The following is a 21453-nucleotide window of genomic DNA, read 5'->3' as shown; positions in this document are numbered from 1 at the left end:
ACCATCTCCCAGTCCAATCCAGCAGGAGGCCTGGTCGACGACGCCGTTCCGCAGAGCCACAATGTAATCGTCGATCCCTTGGTCTTTTGGCAAAGCCACCCGAGCAGTCACACCGTCATTGACCTGGCGTTTGGTCGGATCTGCGCAATACTCTTCCGCCTGTGGGAATGTTAGTTGGGCGATGAATACTTGATAGCATCTGCCACCGTAGGGGCTCCATCCTGTTGGGCAGCTGACTGTATTTTAGGGAGAATAGAAAAAAGGAAGTCAATAAGCGAAGTCCAATATTGAAGCCGAGCACTCATATGGGCTTTCTGTAAGATCAGTTCATTTGAAAAAAAAACAGCCATTTTCGCCAGATTGTGATGATGAAATAGATATTAGTTTTATGTAGTATTCCGATGTGAAATTAAAGTTGGCACACCAATAGGAATTCATAAAAGCAATTACACATTATTTTTAACGCAAAGTCCTGTTTACATTACGTTCGTGCCACGTATGATAAAAACAGCTGTTGGTTAATCAGTTTTTATGTATTGAAAGTAATATTTTTTATTCCAAGCAACAATTCATGACTAGACATGGTGATGACTCAATTTTTTCAACTCTTTTTATGCCGCCACCAACTCAGAGGACAAATACAGGACAGGACAATTTCACTTGAGCTAAATGAGGAAAGTCGTGTTAAATGTCTTTCCCAATTGTGAGATCATTGTGAGAATTGGACCCGCATTAAATGCTGCGGACTAAGCGATAAGATGTACAAATGCTGTCAAAACTCACCATGTACATGGATATGTAATAATTGTGAACCGTTTTGAGGGGGGGGATAAACTTTGTCATGTTTGGGATCACATTCTTAATAACTGACATTGGTTTTCTTATTGTTTGTAACTATTATGATTCCTAACAATACATACGTAACAAGACTTTTAATAATTTCTATTTGGGACTGTGATAGCTCAGTATTGTCAGTTAACAAATCTTATATATAAAAACACTTTACATTTGGAACCGCATATTCCCCTATGACGTAACATTGCCTAGTATGTATGTCACGATTACACTACGTTCCGGAATGTATTGTAAACAGAAAAAACTAGCTTATTTGCACTATGAACTATGTAATACCTTTAGGGCACTATGCACCAAGTAACATCTAGTGTCAGTGCACAGTAAACCAGTCAGAATTGCCCTGATGAAGATGACAGACGGTCATCGAAAAGTCGGCTAGTGAAAAATAAATAGTTGTGATTAAAAGAAAAAAGCTATTCTGTAATAATTGTGGAGTACCTAGTTTTGCATCTAGTTTTTTTCATTGAAGACCCATGGACCCATGATGCTGAGGGGTCGTTCTAAAAACCCCTGGCAGACATGGCTGGTAACACTGCCACTGGCATACACTTACTGAACTCACCTAATCTCTCCACAGGTTTCAGCCCAGTCTCCCAAACTTCCTTCTCAATAAGATCCACTCCCAACCACATCTCTACCTCATCTACCCGTTCCCCCAAGACATTTGAAAAAGTTAAGCGAATACTACGCAACATTTATGTTCTTTCATTGAACTGTAGAAGTATTCGGTGGGGGGGATAAGAACGCACAATTCAGGGCACTGATGGTGACAGAAGACACAGGAGTCATATGCGGCAATGAATGATATCTAGACCCAGAGCTAGCTAACTGGGAAATATTCCCAGAGGGTTGTGATGTACAAGTATATCGTAATAGTCAAGGCAGAGTTGTATACTTCGCGATAAATTCCACCTAGTTTTAACCCCAAAATACGACCAATCTAACGCAGAGATAGTCTGGGCGACGATTCAACAGGCGGGTTACTGGCCTTTCTTCCGTATACAGACCACCTTGTTCGGGTTAATCTTACATGGAAACTCTTTTCCATGCTGTTGTAAATAGCACATCGACACCATCTCCCCACAACTATTTGGAGACTTTAACCTGCCAGATATTCATTGGGATCATGTCCCAGCCACAATAAACGCCTCACCCCAATATATGGGATGTCAAACAATCAAAATTTTTTGGATATGACACAACATAACAAATCTCCCGGATTAGATGATATTTCTACTATTATATGGAAGGATCCATTGTTTCATGAATTACTCCTCCATCTGTGCAATAACACGTTCCTTACCCATAACCCCCCTTCTGCATGGCTCAATGGTGGTATTATCACAGTGCCCAAAAAAGGAGATTTGACCTCTGCTGCAAATTACCGCAGAATCACTCTTATTCCCATCGCTGCCAAAATTTACAACAAACTCTTGCTAAATCGGCTAGTGCCAGCAGTAGATCCACTATTGAGAAGAAATCAGAACGGCTTTAGAAGAGGTAGGTCTACTATCTCACAAACGCTTTCCATCCGCCGTATCCTTAGAAGAGATGAGAAGGTGTAACAGAGATCTAGTTCTGTTATTCGTCGACTCCCGCAAGGCTTTCGACTCCATAGACAGAACCACCATGTTTGAAATGCTTTCACTGCATGGGATAGCTCTACCCATTATTAATGCGAGAAAATGCCTATATATCAACACCTCTGCTACAGTGATTACCCCTGACGGTGAAACAGACCCTTTGAAGTAACTGCTGGTGTCCTCCAAGGTGACACACTAGCTCCGTTTCTTTTTATCATTGTACTAGACTATATCTTACGTATATCACTTGACAGTATGCATGAAAAAGGTATCGAAATCCAGTCCAAAAGGAGTCGCCGTTACCCAGCAGTGAATCTCACAGATCTAGACGCAGAATCACTTCTGCAATCTCTTAAAAAAGCAGCTCATATGTTTGTCTGTACTGCAACGAAGCCAAAACGGAGTTTATAAGCACAAGTATCTCCACTGCACCAGTAGAATTTAAATCTCTATCTGGCATTTGCATAAAGCAAGTAATTGATTTCAAGTACCTGGGACCCTATATCATGGACTCTGAGAGGGACTTTACAACAAGGAAAGCCTTAGCGTGAGAGGCATGTAATAGATTACTCGTAGATATCATCTGGTACTCAAGTGTAAGCAACCATCTAAAACTACAAGTCTTTCGCACCATTGTTGAGCCCATTCTGCTATAGGGGGCGGAAACATGGACACTGACAACTCGCCTGGAAAATAAACTTGATGGAACTTACACCAGGTTTTTGCGCAGAGCACAAAACATGAGCTGGAAACAGCATCCAACCATGGCTACCATATATAGAAAGCTCCCTCTAGTGTCCCACAGGCTCAAGCAGAGACGTGTTCGATTCGCTGGTCACTGCCTTAGGGCGAGCGGAGAAATCATCTCGTCACTTATTCTCTGGAGGCCTAGTGGGAAAAGTTATTCCAGGAAACTGACCTACCCAAGAATGATCTCCAGAGACACGGCATTTGATATAGAAGACCTTAAATCAACCATGGCGGACAGATCACTGTGGAGTACGGCAGTGCAGCAACTTACCCCCGCCCGTAAGGGACGACGGATGATGATGAAACAAGAGACAGACCTGGCCCAATAGTGCATACACCAACGCGAGGGGAAAATATATTGGACCTTGCACTCATATCAAACACAGATTCAGTAGAACAGGATAGTATCATCCCTGGAATGAGCAAACAAGAAGCTGTCTTAATAAGAAAAAAACAGCATCAAGCTAAATAAGAAAAAAAAACTTGCAGTGTTCATCTCTGCTGACAAAAAGCAGACAAATCGGCCCTATCCCAAGGCTTACATGAATACACGTTTTCAGAATAGAGACCCTTCCAATCTTAGAGTTGAGGAAAACTGGCAGGTCTTCACAAATGGACTAGGATACCTAATGGTGAAACACGTACTCCGGAAAAGACTCTGGGGTAGACACCACTGCCCGTGGACATCGTCTTCGCTAAAACGAGCAACCAAGAAGAAAAAGAAACTCGACAGGATAGCTAAAGTCTCGGTGGATGAACTAGACTGGGTTGAATTCAAGAGACTACGCAAGGAAGTCAAATTTGCAAACAGAAGATTCGGAAGGCCCATAATGAGTACTTTAATGAAATCATGGGCGAGGCGCTAGATGATCCCAAAAAGTTCTGGAATTACATAAAGGGAAGGAAACAAGCCGACACAAGAGTAGCACCTCTAAAAGACCAGAAAAAACGCTCTCAATAACCAGTATGAAACAGTGGAAAATACCACCAACATTCCATGAGGATAAGCCCGAAGTAACAGTGACTAAAGAGGGAGTACAGAAATTATTAGAGGCCATCAATCCACGCAAAGCATCCGGTCCCGACCTGATCCCCTGTAGAATCCTAAAAGAATAAGCAGTGGAAATTAGCCCTACGTTGTGTTTTATATTCAACCAATCTCTTTAAAAGGGTGAGGTCCCGGCTGACTGGCGTAGTGCCTATATACACCCCATTCACAAGAAAGGGGATAGAAGCGACCCTACAAATTAAAGGCCTGAGTCCCTTTACTGTTTGCTGTAAGGTCCTCGAGCACATTACTTTTTCATCAACACTAAAGCACCTAGATAAGCAGACAATACTATTATATTACCTACTCAACACGGCTTCCGAACAAAACACTCATGAGATACTCAACTGATATGTACACTGCATGGCCTAACATCTTGGTTCGATAGTCACTGTGGTAAACAGATTGACTTAGTCAGTTTAGATTTTTCTAAAGCCTTTGCTAGTGTGCCGCACCGACAACTACTAAATAAATTAGATAACTATGGAATAAGGGGTAGGACTTTTAGATGGATTAAGAACTGGTTACCGAACAGACAGCAACAGGTCATGGTTGAAGGGGAGTCATCAAGACCAAATGGGGTTAAATCAGGTGTCCCACGGGTACCGCCCTCGGTCCCATCCTCTTCGTGCTATACATTAACGATATAGACCAGGGTATCACACAATAACCTCGTCTGTTTGCGGGTGAATTTCTAATATACCGAGCCATACAAACTAAACAGAATCGAATTACACCATTTGTGCATGGTCTAACACTTGGCAACTAAGGTTTAATGTTAAGAAATGTTGTATTCTCCATGTGCACAAATCTAACGATCATCACAATGTTCGCAGAATCTCTAGAGGTCAGTACCCAACATCCATACCTGGGGATCCTATCTATCACAGGACCACAAGTAGCCATCTCAGATCAACAGGCCAGGGGCAACAGTACACTAGGGTCTCTTCGTCCGAACATTTGGGGGGGGGGGCAAGTAAGGAGGTAAGGGCCAAAGCTTATACATCTTTAGTTAGACCCAAGCTAGAATGCGCATCATTGATATTGGATCCACAGATACGCCAGTTGCAATGTTCTAGAAGATAAGATTGAATCTGTGCAAAGAAGAGCTGTCAGATATACTCGCAGTTTGTAAGGTTGTTGTTTGTGCACTGGTTTTGTCAGTGGTACAGTATTGCGCACCAGTTTTAGCTAGCATGTCAGTCTCTAACATGCGCAAACTGCAAGTAGTTCAGAATAGGGCTTGTAGATTATTATTGAAATGTGCTCCTGATACACCTACCAGGCAGATGCATATTGATCTTGGTTGGCTGACTGTGAGTGAGAGATTCTCCTCTAGCACACTGGTTATGTTCTTTAAGATTGTCACTAGTCATGAACCACAGTATATATACAACTCCCTTGTGCCTGTTCATGTATCTCACATTCACAATACCAGATCTGCTGCACAGTACAACTTTAGATTACCCAAACCTAAGACGAACAGTAAGAAGCGCTCATTCCTGTATCGTGCTATATCGTTGTGGAACGACCTACCTTATCATGTCAAGACACTGAGTAACCTTCTCAAGTTTAAGAAAGCCATAGTAAACAGTGTCACATGAAGCCGACCTCTAGTTTTAAATTGTTAATATTCATTTATGCGTTCCTTTAGATGTTTGATGTATTTTTGTCTTTTTAAACGATTGCACTGTATCTTATGCACTATTTCCTATGTATATAATTATGTAACGATGTGCCTGTATTCCATGTATTTGAGCCTTGGAAGACTAGCCCTGCAGGGCTAAAAGGTTTCGAAATAAATAAATAAAAAAATATGTCTTTAATGACTACAGGAACTCTACAAGTGTCTCTCAGCTACAAAACCAACTCGGCTGGCCTACCTTACAACAGAGAAGGAAACAGGCACGACTGGTACATTCACAACCTATACTCGCCATACCCTCACAGCACTACACCAAACACACATATTCAACAAGAGGTCACCCCCTTATATACAATTCCAGAATGGAACTCCTACCACATCACATAGTCGCTCAACCTACAGGGAACCTACAGTCAACAGCCTCAAGTCGGGGCTGGCCCAGTACATGGCCCAGTACATTGATGTAGTTCTTCAATAGTGCCGGCGGGCCTCACAATTGCAGGAATTTCGTTCGGTTATCAGACACTGGAGAATAATGAGTTCACCGTCGGAATATTTCTCGATTTATCTAAGGCGTTCGATACGTTTGACCACAGTATACTTCTTGATAAATTAAAGACTTATGGTTTTAAAGATTCTACCATTGACTAGCTTTCAGACTACCTTCAGACTACCTTTCAGAAATTGAAAGCTGCATATGTATCCAGTGGATACTTCATTTCTTCACAGAAAAATGTAACTTGCGATGTCCCCCAAGGATCTAGACAGGAAGCATTACGACAGGAAGGTGCAGGACCTCTTAGGGGGCAAAGACACCTACATGCCCTTGAATAAGGACCCCACTAACAGGTTTAAAGGCAAAATCAGTGCCACTCTCAAGAAATTGGAAACAGGAGGAATTCTGGATCTTGCTACCTATCTAAAACTTAATCCCACCACGGAGCAACCCCCTAAATTCCACGGCCTTCCCAAAATCCACAAACAGGGTGTTCCCTCTACGACCCATGTCTCCAGTATAGGCTCTGTCACCTACGAGTTTGCAGGATTTCTAGCCAAGATTTTGGGGACACTAGTGGGGAAATCTCAGCATCATGTACAGAATAGTGCAGATTTTGTGAAGATCGTATGATGTGTGCTCACTCTTCACCTCCATATACCACCTAAGGAAGCAGTGTCAGTAGTCAAAGAAGCCTTGGAAGACGAGGATACACTTGCAGATAGAAGCAATCTATCCGTTGACCAAGTATGTGAATGTGTATGTGAATTACTAGAACTCTGCCTAGTATGTACGTATTTCACCTACAAAGGACAGTTCTACCAACAAATGCACGGCTGTGCGATGGGATCACCAGTTTCACCAATCGTTGTAAACCTGTACGTGGAGAAGTTTGAAAACAAAGCCCTCAGCACTTTCAATGACACTCCCCAGCTAACTGGGTTCGATATGTAGATGGCACTTGGTGCAGATTAAAAAAGAGGGTAGCTGTTGATTTCTTTTACCACAGTAACCAGATATGACAACATCAAGTTCACACAGGAGCCAAGTCATTACAACACACCCCCTTTCCTGTAAACCAGAACTATCGTAGAGGAAGATGGCAACCTCCTATATCTGTATCAGTATAGCTGGTATAACCGGTATAACCTAGCTTCGTTTTGAAGTTTACAGGAAACCGACCCACACTGATTTTGCATATGTTTGAATTATTTTGCTAACAATTCCTTGTATGTATTATTTCATATCAATTTCATTTCATCTCAATTTATGTATACTATTATTTCATTATTGTTATTGTATCATTTTGCCCATGTTTGAATTATTTTGATAACAATTCCTTATGTATGTATTATTTCAATTCACATATGTTTAGTTTTGGTTAGTATAGAGGAGGAGGGCTTAGCATAAGCTAAATAAGCTTTTTTCCCTCCTCCTGCACCTGTTTTATTTATTATTAGTGTATTATGTATAATTTCTATTGCTGTTGTGCAAAAAAACAAACAAACAAACTGATCAATACCTGGCCTTTGATTCCCATCACCCTTTCGAACACAAACTAGCGGTGATCAAAACTCTCTTCCATCGTGCAGACAACATTATCACTTCAGACCGAGCCAAAGCTGACGAACATAGACACCTCCGGGGTTCCCTGGCTAAGTGTGGCTACCAAAACTGGACTTTCAACAAAGCTCTCAAACCTTCGGATCAGTCAAACAAAACACAGAAGTGCAAACCTTTGACCAGAAAAAACAATGTCAACATCACCATTCCGTATGTTCAAGGAGTATCCGAGAAACTCCAACGGATCTTCCCAAACTTCAACATAGCCACCAACTTAAACCTCACTCAAAACTCAGACAAAGACTGGTACATCCCAAGGACCGACCCCACAAAGGTACCAAGGTTATTTACAGACTCAAATATGAGGAGCCTAATTGTAACAACACCTACATTGGAGAGACCTGTCGGCCGCTTAGGTACAAGGAACATTGCAGACCTAGTGCTAACGGCTACTCCTCAGCCATTTTCCACCACCTACAACACAACCAGGGTCACTCCTTCAAACTCGAGTCTACGGATATGTAATAGACCGCGAAACACTCTGGTGGGAACGGGGTGTTAAAGAGGCCATATATGAAAGAATGTACAACCCCACTCTCAACAGGGAGGGGGGGGATCTATGGGTAGATCTCTCAGGTACTTGACTTGGTACTCCCAGCCCCAAGGACAGACAACACAACTTAAGCTCCTGTTCTGCACAACAGCTCAATGTTCTGCTCAATGTATCTGCAAATGTAGTGAACATCCACACACCTTTCTTTAAAGTTGTCTCGAGACAATGTCGGATACCCAGCACCTCTATCTGACAGGAACATAACTCAGGGTTGCAACCAAGAAGACCTAAACCACGATGCCATCATGCAGATTCACGTGTGCAGGTTTTAGCAAAGAAAGCAGAAATGTTTGTCTAGATCTTGCCAATGCATCTGCAAATGTAGTTAACATCCATACACCTATATACCACACCGAAGAAACAACTCAAATAATAGAGTCAAATACGTTAAAAAATTGCAATTGCTAATAAAATGCAAACTAGAAAGGCCACATTTGCGACCAAATACATATTTCCCCCAATGCAAAAATGGACTGTTCAATATCAATCTTTTGTAGAACTATAGCATTTGACAAATGGACTATCCCAACATCACCCGACTCCAAAATTGAATTTTCTGAACTTGAACCACCATGCAAGGATGGACTTTTCCAGGACACCTTAATGAAAAATTGACTTACTCTGTAACTTAATTACCCCTCCCCCATTTCTAGTGAGAAAGCTACCCCCAAACCAAAGTCCAGGTCATTTGGCTTTGATATGATATAAAATATACATTGATGGTCTAAAGATAGACCCCCAAAGAAAAAAAGAAAAACATTTGAAGTAGTGTAGGGCTGTAGGCGAGGACTGTTGATGAAGTGCTGTGAACATATCCTAGATAGACACCTCCATGAGAAATTTTAAGCCATCCGAGCTTGTGGGCCAAGAAAATATCTTTGAGCCTGAAACGAGCCAGAAATTACCAAAATAATCAATTTACGGTGACGTCGGGACGGTGTTATACTACTACTGCATCAACATTTCATCTATGTAGGAACTATATGTAGACATGATGAAAATCTTGAGGATACGTTTTTTATAAACCCCGATGGCGCAAACACACCCAATTGCCTATGTACTGGCTTTTCAAGAAATACCATTTGATTGAAATACAAAAGATTACACATAGTTATAACGACAGCTGAAAACCAATGACAAGCGTCTATTTTATCAATTACTTCAACATGCGATGTTAAGCATGTCATTTTACACACCTCTGTCTAAACTACCTGGATGCCCCAAAACCTGAAAATCTGTCCTTCTTTTCTTGGCATATGCGTTTTAAAATATTTCAACGATAACACCCCTGCAGTTGCAGAGGTGAGTGAGTTGCAGAACAAGCTGCTAGGGGAACACAGCCCTCACCATTTGCCTTTAACATTAAAAGCTATCTTGGCTGCAATACAAAGTTCAGGATCATGGCATGTTCAGATACTGCTGCGGTAACAAGAAAATCCACGAGCGCATGAGCCAGGAGGTCCAAAATCATCCTTGACTTCTTCGCAAGACGAACCCACAGAACAAAATCACAATCCTTCGAAACCTCCTAAAGTTATGCTCAACGCAAACATCCAAAGATACTTACTTACACACACACACACAGACAGACACAACCAAACGATACCGCCATTTTCACGGAGGTAAAAACATACCTATACCCTACATGAGAAGACCAGTAAACATCTTGGACACAAGGAATAACGATTACATTATATGATAGAAATGCATTCCATTGGCAAATCAAGAAAATCAAACGACTAGATGTTCCTGCTAATAAAACAGTGCAAAGTAGAACTTGCAAATTAACTATTCCTTGTTTCAAATTATTGATAAAGTAGGCAAATAAATGGCATTCTTCGTGAAGATGGACAAACCTTGTAAATGATGCAAATGAACATGTTTTAGAAGACCAGAAGTTCATAAATAATTCAAGTCTGATTAAGCATATGGTGTCGATGTGAAATTTGCAATTCAAAGAACAGTGATATGATGTCCAAAATGTTTGGGAGAGCCACACCCCACACACGTTAAAGAACCCACCACGCTTGTCGAAAGAATATAGGACCTTCCCGGTATGAGTGGTCCAAACCTTACAGTCTGGTCACAGGTTTGACATCTTGAAGAGGTGATATTCACCTGTTATTTCAATCCTTCCACAATAAAGGTGGTAAATCTTCATAAGATAACATAAGATAATATGAAAAGAAGTCTACTGGAAAATCATACGCAAAAAAGAACCGATGTCATGTCCCTTTCAATTACATATACCGAACAAACCAAACCTGTACATAAGACGACACCAGTAAAACACATGGGCACAAGAATGAACTTTCCTTTGCTCCATCTGTTGATCGTATAAATAAATAAAATGCAATTGAACTGGAAAATGGTGCAAGATATATTTTAAGATTATCCCTTTTAAAACGACACAAAGCCTGACGATCAAAGTAAGAAAAAACAGGTGTCGGTGTATAATGAAAACAACTGACAGTGTTTAACACACTAGTACTCAACAATAGGAATTATTTCCTGAAAATGTAAACAAGCTACTCATACAGTTACACCATAAGATGTGTAGAGCTTTTGTAAATTTTTTGTTTCGTTTTGTTTAATTTCTTATGAAAATAAGGTTGAAATGATATGTTTGTATCGATGGCCGGTTCAAATAAAACTTTATGTCACCAATAAATCAAAACTATACCACGTCCAGGAGAAGCGCTTAGGAATGCAAAGACCGGGAGTTTTGCTGTGGTGCGAACAAAAAGTTGTCAGGAGGCCCCCACAACAAATATCCTCACAACCCATTTCAGACCTTCTAATGTTACGCTGTCCACAGAGAAAATACACCCATACAGACACGACAAAAGCAATACCCCAATGTTTATGAAAGCAATAACAAATACCTATTTAAGACTTAAATATTGACACAATAACGTTATCTTGTTCACGGTGTTTGTTAAACATGATGCAAATATATCACATACTTATACACATAATGGACTGTTGAAGATTCTCTCAAGTAAAACGACAAGAAGACCTAAAAATATTGTATTGTCAAACAGAAACACAGATATGTGTTAGCAAGAAAAAAATCAAACGACTAGATGTTCCTACAAATATATCAGTGCAAAGGTGGAAAAACAAATGAACTACTCCTTGCTTCAGATAGTTCGTGAAGATGGACAAAGCTTGTAAATGATGCACATAAACATGTTTGGGAAGACCAGAAAGTCCATAAACAATTCAAAATCAAATGAAGCATATGATGTTGATTTGACATTTGCGATACAAATAATATTACTTCCATAATACGTCCATAACAATGTCATGCATCTCACCTTATGATTACCAATCACAGAAATGTTCTAAAACAGATCACCTCTGTTTTCACAAGAACATGGATTCAACTCACACAGGAACGGCATATTGCAAGTATAACCTAGTGCGGAAGGGAGGCTGCTGCAGTAGGCAAGGGAAACTCCTTCTTGTGACCAATGAGATTTTCATTTAATCACTTGATGTAGTTCTACTTCTATGCCCGAGACTTGGCTTGAGGAGGGAGCATTGCTTAAGTTCATGAGGCATGGGGAGTTCCATTCAACCCCCATTCTGCTACTGACTTACATAATCGCTGATATATCTTCATATGGGTATACAAAGAAAAATAAGGGGGGAACTAAACATGCATGCAATCGCAAACAACAATATCACATCTAGATGTTTGCTAGGTTCACCATGCTGATCGACGGCTTAATTGTTTTTGACTCTGAAAATTTTATGAAAGAAACGGGATATCATATCATTTTCTGCTTGAGCATACGAGGTAATATAAAACCTGGGAAACTTCCAGACCGATAACGTATATGTACATCACTCCTTGTTCCGTTATCGCTGCTTTCAAAACAATAAGCACAACAAAATGTTTCCCAAACAGCTGCCAACTGTGCTTTCTCCTCCGTCTAAAGAGTTGACGACGTTTTTCTCTATAAACTATGACTCGTGAAGGAACAAGACAATGTCAGAGCGAATTTTAACCGAAACCCGGGAACATTGATGTGCATTGGGCGGATATTACAGAGACAAATTTTGGATATAGATTGGATATATGCAACGAGTTGGTTAGTGATGTTTTTATGTTTAACTTCAAGAAAACTGAAAACTAAAAAGGCCACTGATCTCGGTGTAAAGTTTTGCAAACTGAAGTTTCCATCGGGCAAGACCACAAAAGATTTCACTGCAAAAAAGAACCGATGTCATGTCCCTGTAAATTACATACCGAACTAATCAAGACTGAACATAAAACGACCCCGGTAAAAGTGGACACAAGAAGGAACTTTAACCTTGCTCCATTAGGTTGATTGTATGAATAAATGGCATACAATTGTCGAATTGAACTGCAGAACTGCAGAATGATGTAACAGATTTTCTAAGATTTCTCCTTTTGATACGGCATAAAGGATGACAATCAAACAACAAAACTAGTGATATTGCAAATTTACAGTGACCAACAAGATATATTTTAATTGAGGGTCTAGCTATCTGTTCTAGAATACTGTATGGCACCAATAAATCAAAACTATAGCACATCCAGGAGAAACACTAAAGATGTAAAGACTGGGAGTTCTGCTTTAATATATACCAAGAAAATTCGTCAGGAGGCCCCAAATCTACCTTGACCTGTCTTCCGAAAACCTACATACATAGCAAATATCATCACAACCCATTTTGACATTCTTATGCTATGTTGACCACAAAGAGGAAACACACAAACAGACACGCCCGAAGCAATACCCCCATGTTTATGAAAGTAATTATGACTCAAATATCTTGCTCATTTTGTAATATGAGGCAAGTAAATCACATGATAATTACACCATCTATATCATGATGAATTGTTGAAGATTCCATCAGGAAAAAAGATGCACAGATACGTCACTAGATGTTCCTGCAAATAGAGTAGTGCAAAGCTGGACATGTAAATGAACTATTAATTGCTTCAGATTGTTGATAAAGTAAGCAAATAAAGGACATCCCTCGTGAAGATGGACAAAACTTGTAAATGATGCATTTGAACATGAAGACCAGCCAGCTGGTTCATAAACAATTCAAGTCAAATGAAGCATATGGTGTTGATGTGAAATTTGTGGTCCGAAGAATAGTGAAATAAGTAATGTCCAAAATGCGTCCTGAACAATGTCATGTATCTCACCAATCACAAAAATGTTCTAAAACAGATCACCTCTGTTTTCACAAGAACATGGATTCAACTCACACAGGAACGGCACATTACACGTATAGCCTAGCGCGGGAGGGGGCAGCTGCAGTAGGCAAGGGAAACTCCTTGGTTATTTCGTTGTGTTGAGGTGTCTTAAATTTGTGCAAAGGTACGTATCCGGCTCTCCGTTGCACCTCCGATTTATTATGTAAACCCACAATGCTTTTTAAAATACTGATTTCACTCGCTAGAGGTTTGCTGATCACCACGACCATCTTCTATTTCTGCCATCATCATCATCCGAGCAAAACAAAAACACGACCAGTGAGATTTTCATTTCACAGTACTCGTGACTTGGCTTGAGGAGGGAGCATTGCTTAAGTGCATGAGGCATGGGAGTTCAATTCAACCCCCATTCTGCTACTAGCTTACATAGTCACTGATATATCTTCATAATTTATGGTTATGCAAAGAAATATAAGGGGAAAACTAAACATGCATTCAATTCGCAAACACCAATATCACAATCTAGATGTTTGCTTGGTTCACCATGGTCATTGACGGCTTAATTGTTGTTGACACTCTGTAAATTTTATGAAAGAAACGGGATGTATCATTTTTACTTTGGCATGAAACCTGGGAAAGTTCCAGACCGATAACTATTGCACACATCACCCCTAGTTCCGTTATCGCCGCTTTCAAAACAATAAACACAAAAATGTTTCCCAAACAGCCCCGAGTATTCAGACTGCGCTTCGGCTTACTCCCTTCTAGTGTGAATATAACTAGGGATTGCCGAATGTGACGCAATTTTCTCATTTCTTCGTTCAGGGTAGTTCTGCTTGACTCCTGGGCGGCTCCCCGGCCTACTTCTGGTCGGATCTGCTCCTGGGCGGCGCGACTCCTGGGCAATTCCTGGTCCAATCCTTAGCGGAGCCAATGCCAAATCCCGGGCCGCCGTTTCCCCGACCTATCCCTGTGCGGCGCGGTTCCTGGGTTGGGTTGCCTGGCTTATGGTCGGCTCCCTGGGCACTACCTGCGCGGCTCCCTCGACAATGTCTTTGTCGGCTCCCTGGCATATTCCTGGGCGACTCCCTGGACTAATCCTAGGCGGCTCTCTGGCCTAATCCTAGGCGGCTCCCTCGCCTATTCCTGGACGGCTTCCTGGCCTAATACCGGGAGGCTCTCTTTCCTATTCCTATGTAGCACTTTACCTGGCCTAATCCTGGTCGGCTCTGATTCATATTACTGGGCTGCTCTTTACCTGGCCTGGCTCCCGGCTGATTGATTCCGTGGGCGGCTGCTCACCCGGGCCTATTTCTGGGCGGCTCCCCGGCCTATTCCTGAGTAGCTCCCCGGCCTATTCCAGGGCGGCTCCCCGACCTTTTCCTGGGCGGCTCCCCGGCCTATACCTGGGAGGCTCCCCGGCCTATTCCTGGGCGGCTCCCCGGCCTATTCCAGGGCGGCTCCCCGACCTTTTCCTGGGCGGCTCCCCGGTCTATTCCTGAGTAGCTCCCCGGCCTATTCCTGGGCGGCTCCCCGGCCTATTCCTGGGTAGCTCCCCGGCCTATTCCAGGGCGGCTCCCCAGCCTAATCTTGGACGGCTCCCCGACCTTTTCCTGGGCGGCTCCCTGGCCTATTTCTGGGCGGTTCCCTGGCCTATTTCTGGGCGACTCCCTGGCCTATTCCTTGGCGGCTCCCTGGCATATTTCAGGGCGGCTCCCTGGCTTATTCCTGGGCGGTTCCCCGGCCTATTCCTGAGCGGCTCTCTGGCTATTCCTGGGCGGCTCCCTGGCCTATTCCCGGCCGCTCCCTGGCTTATTCCTGGGCGGCTCCCCGGGCAATTCCTGTGCGGCTCCCCGGCCTACTCCTGGGCGACTCCCAGACCTTTTCCTGGACGGCTCCCCGGCCTATTCCTGGGCGGCTCCCCGGCCTACTCCTGGGCGGCTCCCCGGCCTATTCCTGGGTGACTCCCCGACCTTTTCCTGGACGGCTCCCCGGCCTACTTCTGGGCGTCTCCCCGGCCTATTCCTGGGTGACTCCCTGGCCTATTCCTTGGCGGCTCCCTGGCTTATTCCTGGGCGGCTCCCTGGCAATTCCTGGGTGGCTCCTTGGCCTATTCCTGGGCGGCTCCCTGGCTTATTCCTTGGGGACTCCCTGGTCTATTTTTGGGCGGCACCCCGGCCTACTCCTGGGTGACTCTCTGGCCTTTTCCTGGATGACTCCCTGGCCTATTCCTGTGCGACTCCCTGGTCTATTCCTAGGCGGCTCCCTGGCCTAATCCAGGGCGGCTCGCATGCTTATTCTTGGGCGACTCCCTGGCCTATCCCTTGGCGGCTCCCTGCGCTATTCCTCCGTGGCTCCCGGGTCAATTCCTGGACGACTGCATGGCTGGTTTTTGGTCGGCATCGTCTCCCTGGCTTGGATGGCTTTTAGGTGGCTTCATGGCCAATTCTTGTAGGGGTTGTTCTTGTGTGTTTTCGCTTGTGTTCTTAGGGCGACGAGCTCGAGCTTGGCCACAGGTTCAATTGCTGCACTGACGGTTACCCGGGTTGTTTACTAATCAACGTCTTTGGTGTCTTGCCTTTACTGGGCAACTTCAAGTATTGCTAGAATCTTGATGTTAGGCAAAGTTGCCACCATGCTAGTCGAAATTAGTTTTTTAATTTGTCAAAGCATGACTAGCCTGACCATTTTTTTTCTGTGCCTCTCCACAAAATAGACGTGTTTGATTATGCCGTGCAAGTTATTATAACTTTGGGCCGTCAAACGCATGTTTCACACAGAAATCATTAACTTACAATCTACACCCACCTTGTGCATTTGTCCCACCGATCGAGACGCACAGCAGAAGAGCCGAGACCAACACCGTCCACTTCATGTTTCTGGTGTCACTGTGAGAGCAGAAAAGCTATCAGTGATAACATGAAGCTGGATTGGATGAAGTTAATGTGCATAAAACGTTTTGCATTAATTATTTGATCGATTATGAACCACACAACTCTGTGATAAATATAAAAACAAAATTTGGAAGTTTCAATGACACTGGAAACGACACTTTGTAAGCTACAGTGAGTGAGCACATTTCTTACCGTATGTTGTGTCTTCAAGAATGTCGTGAAACTAGATGAAACTTGGGGGCGGCGTTCTGAACCAGTGTCAGTACCGCGGCGCCCCAACTTCTCTTCTCACAGTTCAAAGAACACGATCTAAAGTCGTCGAGAGACGACGTCGAAATACGCCAGCGTGTCAGGTACGGACCGTTTTGTTGCCTCAAACTTGAGCTGCTCCCATTGGTCCGTATTTTCGGAGCATCACGAGATCACCTCTCTACCAATCCGTGACTTCCCAACTTGTGGCAATATCCCAACTGGTCTGCGCAGGTGTCTGTCACATCGCACGTTCTCCTCTGTTGTCAGTAAACAAAAACCCACGTATTGCCGACATTTTGTCTTTGATTTGCCTACCTTTTATCATCACTACTTTGTAGCTGCCTCGTATCAGTTAAATATATTTCTTTAAAAATACTACAAAAGAAGCAGCGGTGAAAATGTAATTGAACATTTAACTGTGTAAAAGGCAACTAAAACAAGCAAGGCAACAAAAGCGGTGTCTAGTTTGGGCAATAATTTCCTAACGCATTTCTTTTGATGACTGTATTTATATTTTGGCAATATATCTTGGATGGTGCCTTAGTAAAGAGAATATTGCGTCTCCGCTATTAGAATCAATAACCATAAACAATTAATAACGCTGTGTGAGCTGCAGTTATTACTTTGGCGTGTTTTTGCAACCTTTTATCTTATTAATGACAACAATGAGATGTTAATATAACAGCTCATAGATGGTATCACTGACGGTTGGAGTCTATTTTTATGCGAAAAAACAACACTAGGTCTGGAAGTATTGATTTTGGCATATTTTGACAACTTCGCTGTGAATAACAGATGACAAGACGACGCCAGTCATACGTTTCATAGATGCTATCATTGAAAACACCTGCGCGCTTAGGCGATCATGTGACCATTCTTCACCTTCCTCGAAAGGTGAAGGATGGTGTGAGCACGCCGGCAGAAATCGTAAAAACCCTGATTTTTACTTCAATTTTTGATCAACGTTGGAACAAAATTTATCCCATTGCAAACGATGTTTTTTTCGACACAACATTTGGAAACTACAGTCGGGATGTCAAACGGGATATGCTCGAATACGGCATTATATGAGACATACAACAATACACTACTGGTTTCGCGCAGGTGCAGTACGTTCTGCCGACGTGCTCCATGTGTGCACATTCTAGACACAGGTGGGTGTACACGATATCCCAACAATTGAATTTTTCTTTATTGTATCCGATATTATAGTATTGATTGTCGATTGATACTATACCTGGCGTAAATGTCTCTAGAATAGAATAGACACACAGTCACAGTATTCTGTATACGTATATACTAGTGGGTAATATGAATTTTAGTAAACATAAATCTCTTTAAAATAAAATTTAGTAATAGAAACACAGCCAAGGCTTTCTATATATTACCTATAATTCTTGTTTATTCATGGTTTCTCATGTATAATTTATCTAAAGTAAATGATTAGTAAAATGAATGTTCGTCCAAGTCTTTTCGCAGATAGAGTGAAGAAACGTTGGCTATTGCGTTTTTGTTTACCATTCTATATTTGTCCGCACAGTGGCGAGCTACATCCGGCATAGCTGCTCGTGCATGTTGTTTATAGTCAGGATAAATATATAGAGATATATGTAGATATATACATTCGCTGAAAATCGTTCAACAAAAGGAAAAACGTTGTATTACGTTACGATTAGCAATTTTTTTCATAATTGAGTGATTTTCGACACACTCGACAGGAATTTCTCACACGTTGCATACTCATATACATGTATGTTTTGTTAGGCCACAACAAGTAAAGTTTATGGATGACATCCTTCGCAGACTCCAATTCCAATACAACAGGGCGAAAAAAACAATGCGTTCCAAAAAACAAGATCCTTACTTTGCATATTTTGACATCATAAACCTTGTTAAACAAGAAATGATGTCGGTATTACGCAGAATTATAACACACATTTCTCACTGAAACAACTTAATAAAAGTTTTCAATCATCAATATTGTACGAATGGTTCTGATTCAGAGGAACGACACATATATACAGCCAGTATCACAGTCATATTAAACGAATGAAATGTATCACTGCATAAAAATAAAACACAAAACATTAAATCATAGCCTTATTTGTCTCCCCTCTTTATATTTATGTTAGTTTTGATGTATGTGTGTGTGTGTCTGCAGTGTGTGTGTGCAGTGTGGGTGTGGGGGGGGTGCATGCGTTCGTAAGTCTGTGTGTCTGTGTGCAAGTGAGTGAATGAGTGAACGAGCGAGTGAGTGAGTGTGTGTGTGTGTGTGTGTGAAAAACAAATTCCACTTAAGCTTGTATGTAAGGACTATGTATACAATGAGATGGCGGTAACATTTTCCTGACCTTACCATTGACACTTTCACTACATTCTTGAGATTATTATAATTTCAAGGTGGCACACTCGACAGGAAGTTGTCACAATTAAGTTGCATGCCCTTGTCCTGCTGTGCGCAACATATGTCGCGTGGAACATACAGTACCATCTATATGACACCCTGTATAGGTACGATTTGGGGGTATTTCTCGTGCAACGCATCACACCGCAGCGAAACGCAACAAATGCGGAAGTAACTATGCCACTGCAGGGCAAAAAAATTTGGGTTTCTTATGATCTAATTAAGACATGAAATTATTGAAAAATATTGTGCCAGGAATGCCAGCAGGACAAGGGTTAAATATGTTTCGTTAGTATCAACATGCATGGTACTTACACCACTACTTCACGGGTATACACAACCGTGCAGTCACGGCGATAGCTTTGGTGTGTGTGTGTGTGTGTGTGTGTGTGTGTGTGTGTGTGTGTGTGTGTGTGCGTGCGTACGTGTGTGTCTGTGTGTGTGTTGAGTTAGTGAGTGAGTGTGAGAAAGAAAATCGACTTGTGTACGCTGTCTTACTACGTATAGAGACTTTCAGTACATTATTGAGAAAATCGCAAGTTGTTGACTATGTACCATAGTGGTAAAATGCATTCCGTTGGATGACCTATGTATATGATGATGATGATGATGATTTGTGTATGTTTCATATACGTGGCTTCATTAGAGGACAGCGAACAGTGAACATGCTTCACCTTTCCATGTGTTTGGCCACATTCTGGACACAGATAGGTGTACACCATATTCCAACAATTGGGTTTTCCTTTATTGTATCAGATATGCTAGTATTGGCTGTAGATTGGTACTAAATTTGACGTAAATCTCTTTAAACTAAAATAAAGGAATAGACACACAGCCAAGGGTTGTCCGAGCCAGCGTAACGTAGAGTGGTATCCCAACTACAGAACGCTTTACACAGTCTTCAACTAAAACCCGGTCTAATTTGTATGTTACACTATAGAGTTTAACATCTGTATACGTGCACCTTTTACAAGAAGGTGTAAACATGCAATTATTTCAATGCAGACGATTCCACTTGAAGGTATCCATGGTTTGTCATGTTTAACTGATTGAAACAATAAACCACGAGGTGTCGATGGTGTTCTGGGTCCCCGGTATGAAGCTATGAGGCTTGCCGCAGATAGAGTGAAGACAGGATGCCTAGTGAGTACGTTTTTGTTTACCATTCTATATTCGTCCGCACCGGCATTTCATAGCACTGACTCCGAGTCGTGCATGTTGTTTATAGTCAGGATTAATATATATCTATACATTCGCTGAAAATCGTTCAACAAAATTAAAAAACGTTCGAAGGATGTCAGTGTGCCTCAAGGTATTACAATTATCGAGATGATACACAGTTCATTGTTGTATTACGTCACGATTAGCAACTTTTACCATAATTTCAATTGAGTGACTTTCGACACATTCGACATGAAGTTGTCACAAGTTGCATACTCATATATGTTTCGTTAGTATTAGCTGTATGGTACTTACATCACTACTTCACGGATATACACAATCGTGCACTCACGGCGATAGTTGTGTGTGTGTGTGTGTGTGTGTGTGTGTGTGTGTGTGTGTGTGTGTGTTGAGTGGCCACTTCTCAAGATTTTTCCTATTTTTTTCACGGTACTTTTAGGTTCACTGTTTTCACTACCACTTCACAATTATACCGTGGACTTATCATTACAGTTAACAAATAATTCCCAGACTTTCTTTTTCTCAGACCGTGAAATTTTGCTACCGTGAAGATAAAGTGAATTACAGTATCATTATTGGGACAACTCTGATAGCCATCGATAAACTTGTCATACCATTTCCATTGTTTAAAGAAGACCATATTACTAGTTTTAAAGTTCGGTCCAAAAATGAAGAGTAACTCATGATATTTGTCTTTTAGATCATAACGTTTTTAGGCACAAATAAAAACAAGACTACGCCAGTAATATTTGACATGTTGGGACACTAAATAACGTGCTACAGGACAACACCAATCATACGTTTCATAGATGGTATCATTGAAAAGGCGCTTCTTATTGACGATATAATCCTAACAGGGAGTTATTTAAGCATCTACATAAGTTATTCACATTTTGCGTGTTTACATTGTATGTACAGGCGTGCACGTCATGCCAACAAATGGGTGGGTTTTCCTTTATTGCATT

At 41.9% G+C, this 21453-nt stretch overlaps 1 protein-coding gene across 49 annotated transcripts in view; it reads right to left on the bottom strand.

Annotated features, from left to right (window-relative positions):
• The window catches only part of LOC109465484 (fibrillin-2-like), a 206866-nt gene that overhangs the window by 129655 nt on the left and 55758 nt on the right, over positions 1 to 21453 (bottom strand). The window contains exons 1-2 of one of the 49 annotated variants that reach the window (XM_019762827.1): positions 16843 to 17027; positions 16565 to 16644 (exon numbers count right to left, since the gene is read on the bottom strand). The exons of 47 other annotated variants lie outside the window; for them this stretch is intronic. In XM_019762827.1, coding sequence (XP_019618386.1) covers positions 16565 to 16631 — 67 coding nt within the window. In that variant the 5' untranslated portion in view covers positions 16632 to 16644; positions 16843 to 17027. Of the gene's footprint in view, positions 1 to 16564; positions 16645 to 16842; positions 17028 to 21453 lie in introns of those variants that run through there. One more of the 49 variants, XM_019762829.1, reaches the window with a different exon arrangement.

Source organism: Branchiostoma belcheri, unplaced genomic scaffold (genome assembly GCF_001625305.1).
Source record: "Branchiostoma belcheri isolate BF01 breed outbred unplaced genomic scaffold, Haploidv18h27 scaffold151, whole genome shotgun sequence".
NCBI classification, from domain to species: domain Eukaryota; kingdom Metazoa; phylum Chordata; class Leptocardii; order Amphioxiformes; family Branchiostomatidae; genus Branchiostoma; species Branchiostoma belcheri.
This window is presented reverse-complemented; position numbering and strand designations above follow the sequence as displayed.